Raw genomic sequence first — 15585 nt, forward strand, 5'->3', positions numbered from 1 at the left:
GCTCAGTTTTGGGTCGTAAACTGTTTTAACCATGAATCCAATGTAACCATTAAAACGTATTGACGTAAAGTTAAATCGGAGTTAGCTTAATTACATTTCTTATGTTTTCTCAGCGTATAATACAACGACTTCCATAGCAATTCAGTTGTTTTTCCCAACAGTTTTGAACGCAACACCGGAACACGGCAGCCATGGCAACACATGTCAGGAGGTTACAGCTGACTGTAACTTGGGCGTTTGTTTGACGGGAGTCGTTAATCAAACCTGGGGCTAGGAAAACCAATGTGATATATTAGTGACAGGGACACGACAGGTAAAGTTAGAAAGAGACAGGCGCAGTTTTGCAGCCAAAACAACGACGTGCGTCAATGTTAATTAAGTCGTAATAAAGCTAGAAGGCTAATAACTAAGCTGCTAGCTTGGAAGTTGGACGCAACCATGATTGTAGATGCAGGTGATGTAAAGCACATGAAAGTTTAGTGGTATCCGTATTCTACTACAATACTTTGGTCGGTTGGCAAGAGCTACGGAGTTCAGGACCATGTCCGGGAGAGGAGCGCCTTTGCCAGTGGACGGGAACGGCCTGCTCCGCGGGAGCCGCACTCGGTCCTACGGCAGCTTGGTTCGGTCTCCGGTCTCCCCGGCTCAGCAGAGACGCATCGAACACAAACTTCAGCCAGGAGAGACACTGCAAGGCCTGGCCCTGAAATACGGAGTCACAGTGAGTGTGAACCAGTTGTATTTTAATAGATAAATCTGCAGCTTTGACTTTACTATTTTTCTTTCGGCTTCTCCATTCTTCACCTGCGTTTTTCCCATAATGTGATATAATTGATACATTGGGACGTGACGATGTTCGATTTTATCGCGATAAGTGTCTTTATACGTGTTATACTTTCACCAAGCTACTTCAAAATGCTGTCTATCGTGCCCTCATACAGTGCGAGTGTTTTATTTTGAAGTGCCACAGGGGGGAGCCTACATCTTTCCAGTCATTTCTGTCTGCTGCTAGTCAAATATCTGCCCCTAACCCCCCTTCTTTGGGTTAATCTAGTATATCTATTTGCACAAATATAAATAACAGTGACTTAAACTGTTATAAGGAAGCAAGGTCAGGAGTAATGCTAATTTGAAGTCCATTCAAAAAGACTTTTAATCTTTGCATGTTTGTTCCTGTGACAGCATTTCCGGACAAGGTTACAAGATGTAGCTTTAGTTTGTTTAATGTGTTTGTCTTGTGTAAAAGCATCATGTGGTTCAGTAGACAGCATGTCCACACAAGGACAAACAATAATTCAGTTTGTGTGTTGTCCCTTGTGATTTTATTAGGATAATACATTAAGTATGACATGCTGCGTGTGTGTGATGAACTTCAAACAAATGCTGACATTGTCATCGCCTTCCAGATGGAGCAAATCAAAAGAGCAAACAGGCTGTACACCAATGACTCAATCTTCCTGAAGAAATCCCTGTCCATCCCCGTGCTGTCGGACTTGGACCACTGCAATAACGGGGCAGATTTGGCTCAAGAGGACAGTGGAGGAGGCGATACTGGCCGAGCTCCTGCACAAAATGGTCACACTGGGAGCTCCTCGGAGAAGAAGCTCTACAGTGGAGAGGAGAGTGCAGGAGACATTACTCCAGAGAGTTTTTTGAAAAGGATGGATGAGTTGATAAACTGGTCGAAGCAGGCTGCTGTCAAAGGATATCAGGATGCAGAGAAAAGGTACGACCGCTGCTCGCTTCTTAATGTTTACACTAGTTGTGTTCACACGCCCAAGTCGGTTGGCTCCGGTTATGGAACATTTTAAAGTATTGATTTACTTTTGGTAAACATAAAAAGCAAACGTAAAGCAACTATAAAAACTTGCCTTTCTAGGTGTCTGTCTGCATGGTAGCTGTAAATGTCCATACTTTTATGACTACAACATTTTACACTTATTTTTATTAAAACCAAGTTTTAAAAGCTGTAAATGTCCACACTTTATACTGTAACTACAACATTTTACGCTTCCTGTCCTGAGCATCTTCAGATCTCTCATGAAAGAGAGGAGTCTCCTCAGCGGACTTCCTCTAACCGCTCCTTCATGTCTGAATGATTTTGTTCATCATTTTCACTAGTATACTGTGTTATTCTGAATTCATATAAGCCTCCACAGGTTTCTACTGCACCCTCACTCATGCTCCTTCTACTCGCTTTTCTTGTTAATCTTTCTTATATTCATGTGTTTGAAAAAAAGGTAATTTTAGTCTTCCCAGGACATTTTTTTTGTAACAACTGCCTCAATATTAACGCTGATTACAATTTCTTTTTTTGTTTTATGCTAAAGCAGTGTATGTGTATGTAGCAGGAAGGTTCATGATTAACCATCAATCAATCAATGGCCATTAAGAATGAAACCAATTTAGAATGAAGTTAGTAATTAACCAACGATATGTCTCCTACAGTGCAGTTACAGCTCACACTAGCAGAGGGCGCACATCAACCAAAGCACTCACGTAATTAGCAGGAGAAGAAGTCACAACGATACTTTTCAACATGCTGTAGAGAGAGATGTTCACCACAACCATCATGTGACGACACGAGCGATGGCTGCAAGTTTCACGGATGCCCCCGGATGTCAATGCCTAATCTGAGCGAGACCCATGTTCTGTAGGAAACATTATGCCACCAGCTCCAGTTTCTTTATACTCTTTAACCACTTCCTGTGTTGACTTTTGAGCTGAATGAGAACGTGATTAACAAACGGACGCTTTGATGTTTTTGGTCTCACTCTCCAAAAAGCACAGAGCAGCCCCGCAAATACAAACGGTGACTGATTGTTAGTGAGTCATATCAGACTCGCCCCACCTTCTTATCTGTTCTCTCTTCACAGGGTTGCCGCCCTGGAAGCCGCGTGCACCAGTGGGACGTCAGACCAACAGCCTTTTACTAGGTCACACAGTGTCACGTCGTTCTCTAAAATGCAGCAGCAGGAAGCGACATATGTCGCAGTGCCGCGCACCATCACCAAACTCACCAGGAAACTGAGAGACAGGGAAGATGAGATCTTTGAGCTGTGACATTTTGCCTCTGGCCTCATTTTTATAATTAAAGACACATTCCCAGAAGGTCCTGTTGCTCCGGGATAAGACATCACAGACAAAGGAATGGATACCGTGTGATTCCCTGCTGCTGTTTGGAATTAAAGAATGAAATACATCAGTAATGAAGGTTAATAGACCTTTTAAAAAAAGTTAACACTGACCTTTAACAAGTCATTGCACTCCTGTAGCCTTATTTATCTATGAGGTAATGAAAAACATACAGTGGCCAACAACTGCAGAGTTAGTTTTTCTTCTTTCACATGCAGGAAATAGGAGCGTGAAATGTTAAAAATGTGAATTTAAAGTCACATGTTGGTTTAGTCATATGACCCTTTGATATGGTCAACTGCCCATGGTTGTGTGTAATTCTACCTCAAACAGAAAAACACTAGAACCTAACCACACACATAGTGTATTTATGTCTTTCACTACTGATGAGTTCATATAACCATAGTTAAAAATAATATATTTTCACAACAATTATTTTATTGTTTGTAAAAGGAGATGCTTTTTATTTATTCATTTATTTTGCATAGTTTCTTTGTTTTTCTTACAAAACCAAAGTTTTGATCCCATGTTAAGGGTAAAGGTTTACATATATATTTATTGATTTTATTGTCTCAAACAGGTGATTCTCCTTGAAGCAGTTGAAACAAACAAAAAAAAGCAATATCCTGTAACTGATTTTTCTCCATGTTGCTGCTCACACAAAAGGAAAAACACCCTGCAGCTAAACACTACATGACAGTATTTGACTGATGAGGAGCCATGTCTACTACACAGGGCTCAACTTTACCCTTGTCTGTTAAAATCCAGTGCCTTTATTTTGGGAAAAACCAAAAGAAAAACACGTCTGAATCTCAGCCAATGAATAATGACATAAACATTCACACTTGCACAATCAACACCCTTCAGGAGTGGTGATGTTTCAAAACATGTTTTGTAATAATGGGAGCTATTGTCCACTGTGCGGTTCTTTCATCTATAATAAGCTCCGCATGTGTCAGTAAACGCAGCTATGTGCATGGATTTGCTCATGCATCATCCTGTCCACCAGGTGGCAGTGCTGTACTACAGTGGCATTGTTCCTTGCATGCTATGCTGCTGTTTTCCCTTTTCTTTATATCAGTAGAACATCAGTAGTAAAGGGGTGAAACTTTTCCAGGTTTTTCATCTTAAACATTAGTTGACTTTTCTTTGTCTAATAAAACAACTGTACATACATCAATTTATATTCAAGTTTGTTGTGTTTTTTTCTTTGGACAAGTATATATCACCTTTAAACTTAAAAAAAAACAAAAAAATAAACCTCGAGGGATGACTCGGCCATCTTAATTTTAATCCCATGTTCTCTGAACAGTTGGGCAGCAGATTTGTTCTCATGTCACCTTTCCACCGCTGCAGGTCCTCAGCAGCAGTACGACCGAACTTAGTCCAACAGTTCAGAGTCTTAGGTGTGTCTGCCTGTAGGTCTCCCAGTGTCTGACTGACGCTCTCTGTCGCTTCCTGTGTCATATTGTCCCGTCCTCCACCAGTTTGTTAAGTCCTTTGCAGATCTTGGTGAGGTTGGGTCTGAAGGAGCCGTCGGGCTCGTACAGTTTGGTCAGCAGCTCCGGGTCCGAGTAATGGTTGAAGACGTGGTTGATGCGACCGTGGGACTTGGGCGTGAGGTGGTGGTTGACCAGCTTCAGCAGCAGATCCCTGCAGCTCTTCAGGATGTCTGCCATCACTGTCTTGTCAAAGGTGAAGTCCACCTGTGTCGGTCAGGAAACAGGTTCGTGAAGGAAGGATTTTTACATCATCTCAATTTATATCAATATACTGTGTTGAGGCGAGGGTTAGGCTTAAAACTAATACAGCTGATCACCAGGAAAACATTGACTGAAAAGCTTTTCTTATTGTGTTCACCCCTTTTTAGGTTGCAGTGTAAGCAGTATTTGCCTATGAATTTCTGGTCAATTACAACAGTGATATTCTGCGTAACCCAGATTTTGAACTGCCAAGATTAAACTTAAAGGTCCAGTATGTAATAATAAAATAAAGTAATTTTCATTTGGCAGAAATCAAATCTTTTATATTTTTATAAGGAGCAAGGTTAGCTCTACTGCGGCCACCATTTTGGACCACCATGTATTTTACAGTAGCTCGCAATGAGCAAATTAAACTTCATTTGCGTTTGAACAGACATTCTGCGACACACTTGGAAGAGAAAGGAAGGGTGAGGTGACGGATATTCAGCTGCAACATGAAACTTCACAAGTAAATGTTGCTAAATGTTACAGTGCCTGACTTTCAGCTTACTTCCTGTCTGTTACTGATATTAGCATCTCCTCTTGAACATGTGTGTTGAGGTAAGATAACTATATTTTAATGTTCCCGTGAGAAATTTACCGTGGACTATACAGTGTCATATAAACAGTAAATATGTCCAGACGTAGTGAAATAAAACAATATAACAGGAACATTAACAAGGCTGTTTCTTTCACATTTTAATGTTAAGGTTCAACTATAAGCAAATAACTAAGCCATATCATGTATATCGTGGCCCCTTGAATGCAGAACTGAAAACCATACTCTAGTTGTGTGGTTCCTGTTTCTGTTCACATCTGTTTTTTGTTAAAATTATTAACAAACTGTTAATATTTATTGATTACTGATACTGATTTATTGTAAATTGGAAATCACCAAATAGCTTGGTATTATTTTAACATCCTGCTTAATCAAAGCTTACACTTGTATCCTTTAAATGATTACGTTGACAATAATGTGGACACTAACCTCATAGAAACTGATGGCCGTCATCGCCCCCTGGTGGAGCTTTTTCTTGAACTCCTGGGCCACTGCCAGCTCCTCGGTGCTGAAGCGATTGTTTCGGAAGAGCACGCCGATCTTCACCGCGATCTTGACCAGGTCTTTGACCACTTTCTGAGCCTCAGATTTATTCCCAGAATACTCCTTGGAAATGCGGTACAGTTCATCCAGGATCTCGCTGCTGGTGTCGTCGATGAACATCTGCACGGAGCTCTTGCTGGCCATGGAGCTGAGGATCTTCTTCTGCGCCCTCATGGCCATGTCCTTGGAGCTGAAGGTGTCCATGTTTGGCTGAATTGTCAGGGGAAAAAAGAACAGTGTTGACAAAGAGCTCGGTTGTAATGATCGCACAATTAAGCAGTTGTATTTCCACAAATAATTAACTTAACTGTCCTTGAAATTCAGTGATTAAAACAAGCAAAATTAAAGCTGCAAACGGATGGTTTTAATTAGAAGTTCATAATAATACATTAGCGCCTATCTATAAATCAAACTTTGACTACTCCAGCTTTCTCTGAATAGACCAGTTGCCATGTTGCTGTGCGTGATTTGGTTTTTATTTCACAAGAGTTGGATTTTTTTCCTCTTCCTGCACCCACAAAGGATCCCCTGTCATCGTCAACAATCGTCCCTGCAAATTAGGTGTTAGAAAGGGTGAATACACTGGACCCAAATGCACGAGATAGGAGGCACGATGAAAGATTCAAGGGTCTTTATTGTCCTCTTGAATAGACACACAAAATCAAAAATCTCTTCTTCCTAGAAGTTGAATTAACAAGACAAAACTTGGCACTTCAGCTAATTTAGCAAACAGCGACACAGACTTGGACTCTGACGTGTTCTCTGGAAGCATAAACAACGCACTGGCACATGACAGAGGGACTGGGGACACTATATAGGGAAGAGGGAATCAAGGGCAGGTGCGAGTGATTACTTAAGGATCACCAGGTGAAGTGCATAAGGGAATTAGGGGAGATGTGTCAAGACAGATGAGGGAACAACGCCAAAATAAAAGGGGATGTGAAAATCAAACCCACACCAAAGGTGACATGAACTTAACGTGACTTTAAACCTAAACTAATACAAGAACTGAACTAAGTGAGACAAAAACACTAACAGATCTGACGCTTCGTGACATTAGGCGTGCAACTTCTTTTCATTATGAATCAAATCTGCTGACTTGTTTCTTGATTAATCGTTTAGTTCTTTGATCCTTGAAATGTCAGAATATTGTGATGCATGAATCAAAGATATCAAAGATATTCAGATGACTGTCACGGAGGAGCAAAGGAACCACAAAACACTTAAAGGTTCAGTGTGAAAGGTTTAGTGATCTAATAATTCAATATTTATAATGATGTTTCACCAATTTAACATCCCTCTGTTGGAGGCAATATGCAAATGTCTTTTATTTTGAAAGAAAACACCCAAATTGTCCATTAATCATTGGATTTTTGTCGCCTTAAAAGAGATCCAAAACATAATTTTGCCATTATAAAAGTACAAAATGTAAAATGAGCGGTTGTTCAACTTAAAAAAAAGGATGTCTTTAAAAGTGTTTTTGCCGCAACCTCACTCCTTTGCCGCCAGACAGTGATTACCTCCAGTGGAGTAGGTGGAGGTTAAGTGTTGCATTCAAGGACAAAGCATTTGCTCCTGTGGAGGCTGGGGGAGAAGCAACACATTTTCACCTCCCTCATCCAAATTTCTGACGTAATCTGGAGGTTTTTGAATTGACGACTCTTGGCGACTCGCGTCGTTACTTCACCGTCACCATTATGACTGATTAATCAGCCAGGTAGTGCTTACGTGTGTAAGTTTACATATTTTTAGTCTCAAGAACTTGATAAAGGATAAACGCTGCTGTCTAGTGGAGGGTGCAATCACTATATATCGGCTGAAGTCATTTGTAAAGACTGGCATTGACGTCTAAACTCTCGCTTTAACATTTATCCTTTGATAAAAAGTATAATGACATCGCTTCAGTGCTACAGTGTGCACAGTACGTTGTGTTGTTGGAAACCTCGGCTCGTGTCACGTTAGTTGCAGTGTTTGTTTTTGTTTCTGACATGTATGTGGCCAAGAGGGAAAAGTACCATGGAGGAGACCCCACGGAGGCTTTTAGCTTCTTCCCACTGAGGTTTTACCCACATGTATCATCCATCACAGTGAACCCCCCCAGGAAGTCATCAACACATACACAGAACACAGAGACACAGAGAACTAAAAACTGTTTATCTTTGATCGTCAACACAGACTGAACTCATTGTTTTTAAGTTCTCCCCTGATCCTAACAACAATGCAGGGCATTTTCAAACGCGTTATTATCAGAGGAAACCTGGGTTTCATGATTTAGCGCATCTTCTCATTATAGATGCCGAACAAGCAAAGTGAGGTGAAATCAGGGGCATTTTTAAGGGTCTTTGGGGGCCACGGGGCAAATGGGACCCAAGCCCTGAGCATATACTATACAGTTTTCTTTCTTCTTTTTCTATCCTCTCATATTTTCTCTCTTTTTTTGGCTTCCTGATGAACATTTACGCTGGAATAGACAATGTTTTTTTGGTTTAAACTTGACAATGTGATGTTGAAATCGACTCCATAGTGTAATGAAGACAGAATGTATTGGCCATCGACTAATTCTTTGCAGAAAGGTAGTGGTATTGTGGAGTATATCATAGGAGGATTTATCATTTATAATTACGTTTTAATTCATTTATTATCACTCGAACATTAAGGCATTATTGTGTTTTCGTTACCTTAGAACAAACACTTCATATCACATAGGTCCTCTTCCATGGCGTACGCCATGTTGCCCCATCATGATTTGACAAAATAAACAAATCAAATCGTGTTTTGACGTCAAGCTCTCACATACACTTGGCAGAGAGTGTGAAGCTAGAGGAATTGAACGTTAGTTTAAATATACAGATTCACCTGTAGAGGCCACTATATCCTACGCACTGCTCCTTTAAGCGGGTTGCCAAGTTACTGTGGACTTCTGCGTCCTCGTACGTCATCAACAATACAAAGAAATGATTGTTGCTATGCAAGACCTTAACTCACACCTGATAGAGTATGTTTATATAGCACGCATCAATGCCACTGAGACGCCGCCCACTTCCTGTGTCCTTGTGCCTTTTTATTATTATATTATTATTGTTATTATTACACGCACAGACCTAGAATTAGCAAACCGGGTCTGGAATGCAAAGAATATTTACGGAGCATCTTTTAAGTGAAACTTTTCCACATCGAGACCCATTTTTACAGCTTGTGTGGACAAGCATGTGAGAGGAGCAGGTCGGCTGCATAGCTGAGGCAGGTTCGTGCCTGCTGCTGCTCGCCAGATTGCATCAGTGATGGGGTAAGAGCACAGAGCGCTCTCAGCCCATGGGCTACTGTAATTACTGCCCTGGGTTCTAGAAACAACAGCTTCACTGTTACTGAAACTTCCCGGCATTAGCAACTGCACCCTGTCAGTGAGCTGTCAGATACAGCGACTGTCTGACTGAGGCTTTAAATGCGTGACCGTAATGTCGCTCTGTGCTTAATAGACAGCGTTATTGAAGTGATGGCCCTCTCACAGTTCAGCTTTAGTGACGCACCGTCAGCACTTGGAGTTAACGACTCTGCGGCTCACTAATAAACGGGGGGGGGAAAGTGGTTCAGTCACATTAATGATCACATCATGCAAATAAGCCGCGCGTGCTGTAACTCTACCCATCCCTGGCATTCACCCCAATCCCAGCTGCAACATCCATAATTACCAACTGGTCACTTTTATAGGTCTATCTCACGATGGTTCTGTTTTACACGCACAGCCCTTCATTTTGAATAAGCGTGACATCTCTAATGGCTCGCTTTGTTCGGCTTCTCTGTGGGGAATCAAAGAACATTCATTAGATTAATTTCCCTTAACGGTGATAATGGAAGTGGAGCAGCGTGATAGCTATTTCAGATTCATGCTTCGATCTCATTTATTCGCTAAAAAGACTACAGGGAATTGAGGAACGCCCAGCACTGCGGGTGCTCATCAGGCAAAAATCCAAATAGTGGAATGTCACTCCCTCAGTTGGAGACAACTCATCGTTCGGCGTTTGGCGGAACCGTATTGTTTGCTCTCTCAGAGCTGAGATACTTGTGTCATCACTTTTTTTTACTGTAATGGATGTTGTTCAGTCGGTCACATCGAGGACTCTTTCCAATGTTAAGCATCACTTCTGCTGGTACAGATGGACTAACAAGGGCCTCTAAACATTGGTTTGTTGTTGTCGTTCGCCGGGGAATGACTACATTAAATGTTCAATTGTCTGTTTCCATTCCAAACGACTGCTGAAGAGGACACCTGTGTCCTGCGTGAGCTCTAACACCGTCATGGGAACAAAATGAGCAGTAATAGGAGCAGAGATGGTTGTGTTGTTGTTTGAGAGTTACTATAACAGCAGGGGATGAGGAGTCTTTGGACGTTAGCGTAATGGACAGTCAAAGAGAGAGTGATGAGTGGTGGTGGATCCATGCAGGCAGGCTGGAGAGGTAAATATTTAGCATTCCTGAAATGACTCCAGAGTTTTTCTGCACGTATGAACATGTGTGCAGCCTACTGAGTAAAAGTGTTTTTTTTTTCCAGAGGTGGGGGGGGCTTGTGTTCATACATAATTTTTTTTCAAATCACAGAATGTCTTGTAAATTAAAGGGGGGGGGGGGGGGGGGGGGTGTATCCTTGGCCTTTCCCGTTTATAAGAGCCTTCAAGTGCAGGATGTTTACAAGACGAATCCAGTTGTGCTGATGTTTTCCCAAAAAATGGTGGAGCCCATGGAAGTTCGGAGTTTCCAGAAAAGTTTCCAAACGGACTAATTCTTTCTTTTGATTTTACCTCTGAGTTCATCGCATTCTGGATGAGAAGCATATATGAACACAGAGGTATCTCTCATAGCAATACCAGTCGATAACAATGCTATACAATGATACAAGTGGAGCAGCACTGTGTTTATGAGTGATTTACAGTGAAAAACACACAAGACAGAAATCTGATGTGACCTGTTGAAGCATCAAGGCATTTAGCATGAAGCAGCATGGAGGAGTTAAAGGGGGGATTCATGAAGCAACCAAAGTCAGTGTGCCTTGTACAGCTGTTAGAGGACAGGAGATACAGGAGAAAACCTTGTTCATTACGTCGTTGTGCCTGGGGCTGGGTTTTCTTGGTTGTATCGGGTGAAAGTGAATGGAGGGGGTCAGCTCTTGTTGAGCGGCCTGCAGCCTTCGGTCGGGAACGATGTCAGAGTTCCACAAGAACACAGAAAATCCACAGCAGCAAGCTCGCTTCTAGACTTCTCACTTGTCAATATTCTTTACGACTGCGAGATGTTAGAAACGTGGTCGTGAGATGTGGTTAAGAGCGAGGAGAAAACTGTCACACAGTTCAACTGTACTGTTCCTGGACGAAAAGTTACTTCCGTTGGTTGTTTTTTTGTACTTAGCACAACCGGACTGTGGGCTGATGTGTACATCTTGTTTTGCACTCTCAACTTCTTGTGTAACCCTGGGTTATCTCACTCCAGCGTGCTATCGTATCATGCATAAAGGTTTATAAGCCTTCCCTATTTAAATATTTAGGCTCATATAAACCTTTTTTTTTTATACCAGACAAACAAGGATTTTGAAATCCTCCAGAAAACCCACATATTACACATTATTATCAACATTGCACAACTCCTCCTGAATTGTCATTGCTCAAGCCCTACCAGCAGCTAAAAGGGAAGCGAAATGCACAAGAGTGAGTGTCGCCACGGCGAAGGCCCCCCGTGGCCCTCCTCCGTCCCCTCGCATCTGCACCGCTCGGTGAGTGACTTCTCAACCTTCCACAGTCTTTGGCTGTGGCTTCAACGTGCCTGGATTCAAAAGGCGGGCCAGTGAGGAAGGGAGAGTCCGCTGCCTCGAGATTTGAGTTGAGCAACTCGCAGCCTGTGCAAACAGAGTGTGAGCTCCACATCTGTGCATGTCGCTGTACTTGTTCCAGCATGACTGTGAGCGTACATGCACACATCAACCAGCTCCAGTATGAGATGGGGAAGTGAGAGAGTCAACACAGTTTGTTCCAATCATCCCTCTGAGGCAGTCTGTGTGTCTGTCTGTGTGTGTGTGTGTGTGTGTGTTTGCGCATGCCAACGATGACTAAATCTTCAATTATTTTATCCAACACTAATCTGAGACCAGAGGACATGAACGAGGCAGATGTGTCTTACCTTTGTGTGTGTGTGTGTGTCTATGTGTCTGCTGAGTCCCCCTCCCTCCTCTTCTGGGTCAAATATGTGTCTCACCCTCTTGCTCTGTTCTCACGTTGACAGCACAGGCCGCTGGTTTATCGAGATCCCTCCATCTTCACCACAAGTGGAACCAGTAAATGCCAGAAAAACACTCCTCGTGCTGCGCCTCTGTCAGTGCCTGCCACACTGTCTTAAGATAATGTTGAGTCTTACTTCCTTGAGGAACTAAATTGCTATGACACACCCCTCAGCCTGTGTGTGTGTGAGTGTGTGTGTGTGTGTGTGTCTTTCTCTCTCTCTCTCTCTCTCTCTCTCTCTAGTCCACCTTGTGTTTCCCTCTGAAATTCAAACTCTTGTAAACCTGTGTGTTCCTCTCCTGCCCTCGCTCATCACTCTTTGCCACTGGTGTCTCTCTCTCTGTCTTTTTCTCTGTCCCTCTCGCTCTCTGTCCCTGCTTATTCTCTGTATTGCTGACGTTCTGCCTCTGCTTGTTTTAACAAGAAAACCCTCGAAAGAATTCAGCAATAATCCACCGATAGCAGCCAGTTGAAAGAGGAGCGGCTTAACCCCCCCGCCCCTTTATGTTGTTCACCTGACGCTGGAATGCGGCTGCTGTCAGTGTCACTGAGCGCTGTGTCACCTCCCTGTGTCTCTCACTCCAGGGCTGAACCAAAACAATCCCTGACCTGGAGTGTGTCTCCGTCAGTGTCTGACGCACATGCTCACACTCTGAAACTAAAAACACTCTCATGCCCCTTTGAAACAGGTGTTGTGGAAGAAAAGCACTATTTCCCTTAAGTACATTACATTCACGGTGGCACTCTTCACAAACAAGAACCAACGTGGTCACGACGCCCATCCGTCGCAATGCGTCTGTCTTTGGGCACGTCAGCGTCGCACAGAAATTAAAAATATCTCATGTTTTTTTGGAATGCAGCGAGCGCTTCAAACCCCCGTCTTTTTGAAACTTAGGCCAAACGAGTTGGTCAAACTCACTCTGACATAAACTTGGAACCTCCAACATCCAGGAGAAGATGCACACAAACGTGGCGAGGGCTATTCTTTTATATGTCCAGAGCCGTAAAGCAGCCATGAGGGAAATGCAGTTGGATTTTGTTTTGGAGTAAGTTTCTTTTTTAATGTGAAGTTCTTATTTTAACCCTTTTATTATGTCGTTGAAATGTCAGACAACAGGTTAAATTTGTCTGAAGGTTCATAAAAGAAATATATAGCTCATAAAACTGAAGACTATTATCAAACTTATGAATCAAGCTTTGTTTGAGCTGGTGCCCATAAAACGTGCCAACCTTCTGAATGTCTGAAAAGTGGCAATATAAGGTATATATATATATATATAACCCAGGGTAACCAATATTAATGCCGGTGTTGTAAACAGCAGAGTAATTAGTCTGTGCAGCCACAAGTCATGAATCCAATGATTCACTTAGAACCAGGAAGTGTCCACTGATTCCAGCACTGTGTGTTTATCTGCGGGTTTATCTGAATGGCAACCAGCTGTTGGCCCAAGCACAGGCCATTCACAAAAGCCCCCGTCCAACGAGCGCTCATAAACCGTTAAGCGTTGTCAGATGTCGGGTCAAAGGTTGGGACGAGGCCCAGCTGGACTGAGGGGTTTGTCGGGGACGGGCAGTGCGAGGCGGAGGAGGTGGAGGAGGCGGAGGAGGCGGCGGCTGCGACGGAAACACACCTGCCTCTTTGTTTTGTTTTTTTACCTTCGTTTTTTTTTTACCCCCCTGCGAGAAATTAACTCAGGGTAAACTTTGCAACTGCACAGAATGAGGTCTGTCACCGTGGCAACAGACAGGAAGTAGTGCTTAAGCGGTTTCCTGATGGCTTCCTCTTTATCGTGTAATGACATCTCGCAAGGAAACATCAGCGAGGGAGCACTCAGCTGAATATCTCTGCGTGTGTGCGTGTGTGCGTGTACACTGGGTGTGTGGAGGAACGCTTTTTTTGTCCAGAAATGAGCTCCTACCTGTCTTCACCTTTTCTAATGTCCGCAGCTTACGCATCTGCCTCCTTTTGGTTATGAGATAATAAAAAAAAGAACTTCAATTATGTCGTTATCGTTCATTAAGAGATCACACAGACCTTCCCAGCCTCCAACCACACACACACACACACACACACACACACACATACAGTCAGTCACATAATGGCAGAGTGTTATCACCTGATGACTAAGACAGGAATAAGCGACCTCATAACCGCTCAGGTCAGGGAATTGCACTTGAGGATCGGAGGCCTGAATTGAGTTGGAGGATTTGGTGAGCTTAGGTGTTTTCAGTGCTGAGGCGGTGTCTCTCTCTCCCCCTCCCTTATTTTTGTTGAAGCGTTATAAGAAAGATGGCAAATGCCGACAGAGATGAGCAGATGCTTGGTTCAAGGGAGGCCAAGAGATTTAATTTGATCAGTGTGCGGCTAACAGGGATTCATTTTCTCCCCACGGCATCGCCAGATATAAGAGTCTCTCGTCTAATTGTGTTTTCAGATGAAGAACCTTCGGGGTCCTGAAACTCACCCACTGAAGCTCACACTTTCTGATTTATTATCCAATTAATTAAAGGTCCAGTGTGTAAGATTAAAGAGGGGCTCTATCAACAGCAATGTAATACCATATTTATGTATAATTATGTGTTGATTAATTTGTTATCACTCGCGAATGAACAATTATAGTGTTTCTGTTACCTTAGAATGAGCCCTTTGTGTGACACAGGAGGATGTCCCCGTCGTACTGCTGACTCATTGTTTATGTTCATTTTGTCATTGTGCAATTTTGATTTCCATGGTGACGGTGCGCATGTTTACAGCCACACCCTACTTAAGGCTTTTGATGAAGGTCAAGGACCTAAAGTCAGCTGTTTATCACAGAGGATGGAACTTCTCACGTGATTTTCGTACTCTCGCAGCAGCCTCCGCATTAAAAGCTCCTGGGGTCAACTGTTCTCTATGGGACGGCACAGAATAGGTGTGTTTCGCTGCGCTGAGCTTGATGCTGATTGCGGTGGTAAAGAAGGCCCAGCAGCGTCTCCACTTCCTGAGAGTGCTCAGGAGAAACAACCTGGAGGAGAGGCTGCTTGTAACCTTCTACAACGCCACCATTGAGAGCATCCTGACGTACTGCATTACAGCGTGGTTCGCAGGGTGCTCTGCAGCAGACAGGAGAGCGCTACAGAGGATCATAAACACAGCCCAGAGGATCACGGGGTGCTCTCTGCCTAACCTGGAGACTATTGCCAGCTCTCGCTACCGAAGCAGAGCTGGAAACATCATCAAGGACTCCTTCCACCCAGCTAACCACCTGTTCCACCTGTTACCCTCGGGCAGGCGGTACAGATCCCACAGAACCAGGACTAACAGGCTCAGGGATAGCTTCTTTCCCAGAGCCATCACAGAACT

The 15585-nt window shown here is 43.1% G+C and overlaps 2 protein-coding genes across 3 annotated transcripts; one reads left to right on the forward strand and one right to left on the reverse strand.

The window, feature by feature from the left end:
- Positions 1 to 61: 61 nt before the first annotated feature.
- lysmd1 (LysM, putative peptidoglycan-binding, domain containing 1) lies at positions 62 to 4319 on the forward strand. The gene is made up of 3 exons (XM_058647105.1): positions 62 to 721; positions 1407 to 1726; positions 2877 to 4319. The coding sequence occupies exons 1-3, from the start codon at positions 542 to 544 to the stop codon at positions 3061 to 3063; spliced, it is 687 nt and encodes a 228-aa protein (XP_058503088.1). The 5' UTR covers positions 62 to 541; the 3' UTR covers positions 3064 to 4319.
- Positions 3665 to 12610, reverse strand: tnfaip8l2b (tumor necrosis factor, alpha-induced protein 8-like 2b). Of its 2 annotated transcripts, none has more exons than XM_058647107.1 (3): positions 12220 to 12610; positions 5866 to 6189; positions 3665 to 4841 (listed from the first exon to the last, which is right to left on the reverse strand). In XM_058647107.1, exons 2-3 carry the CDS (start codon positions 6181 to 6183, stop codon positions 4599 to 4601), a joined length of 561 nt encoding a protein of 186 aa, XP_058503090.1. In that variant the 5' UTR covers positions 6184 to 6189; positions 12220 to 12610; the 3' UTR covers positions 3665 to 4598. The 2 variants fall into 2 exon arrangements, with proteins under 2 accessions (XP_058503090.1, XP_058503089.1); XM_058647106.1 differs by having other exon boundaries at positions 12145 to 12610.
- Between the last annotated feature and the right edge of the window lie 2975 nt (positions 12611 to 15585).

This window comes from Solea solea, chromosome 13 (assembly GCF_958295425.1).
Source record: "Solea solea chromosome 13, fSolSol10.1, whole genome shotgun sequence".
Taxonomy (NCBI): Eukaryota; Metazoa; Chordata; class Actinopteri; order Pleuronectiformes; family Soleidae; genus Solea; species Solea solea.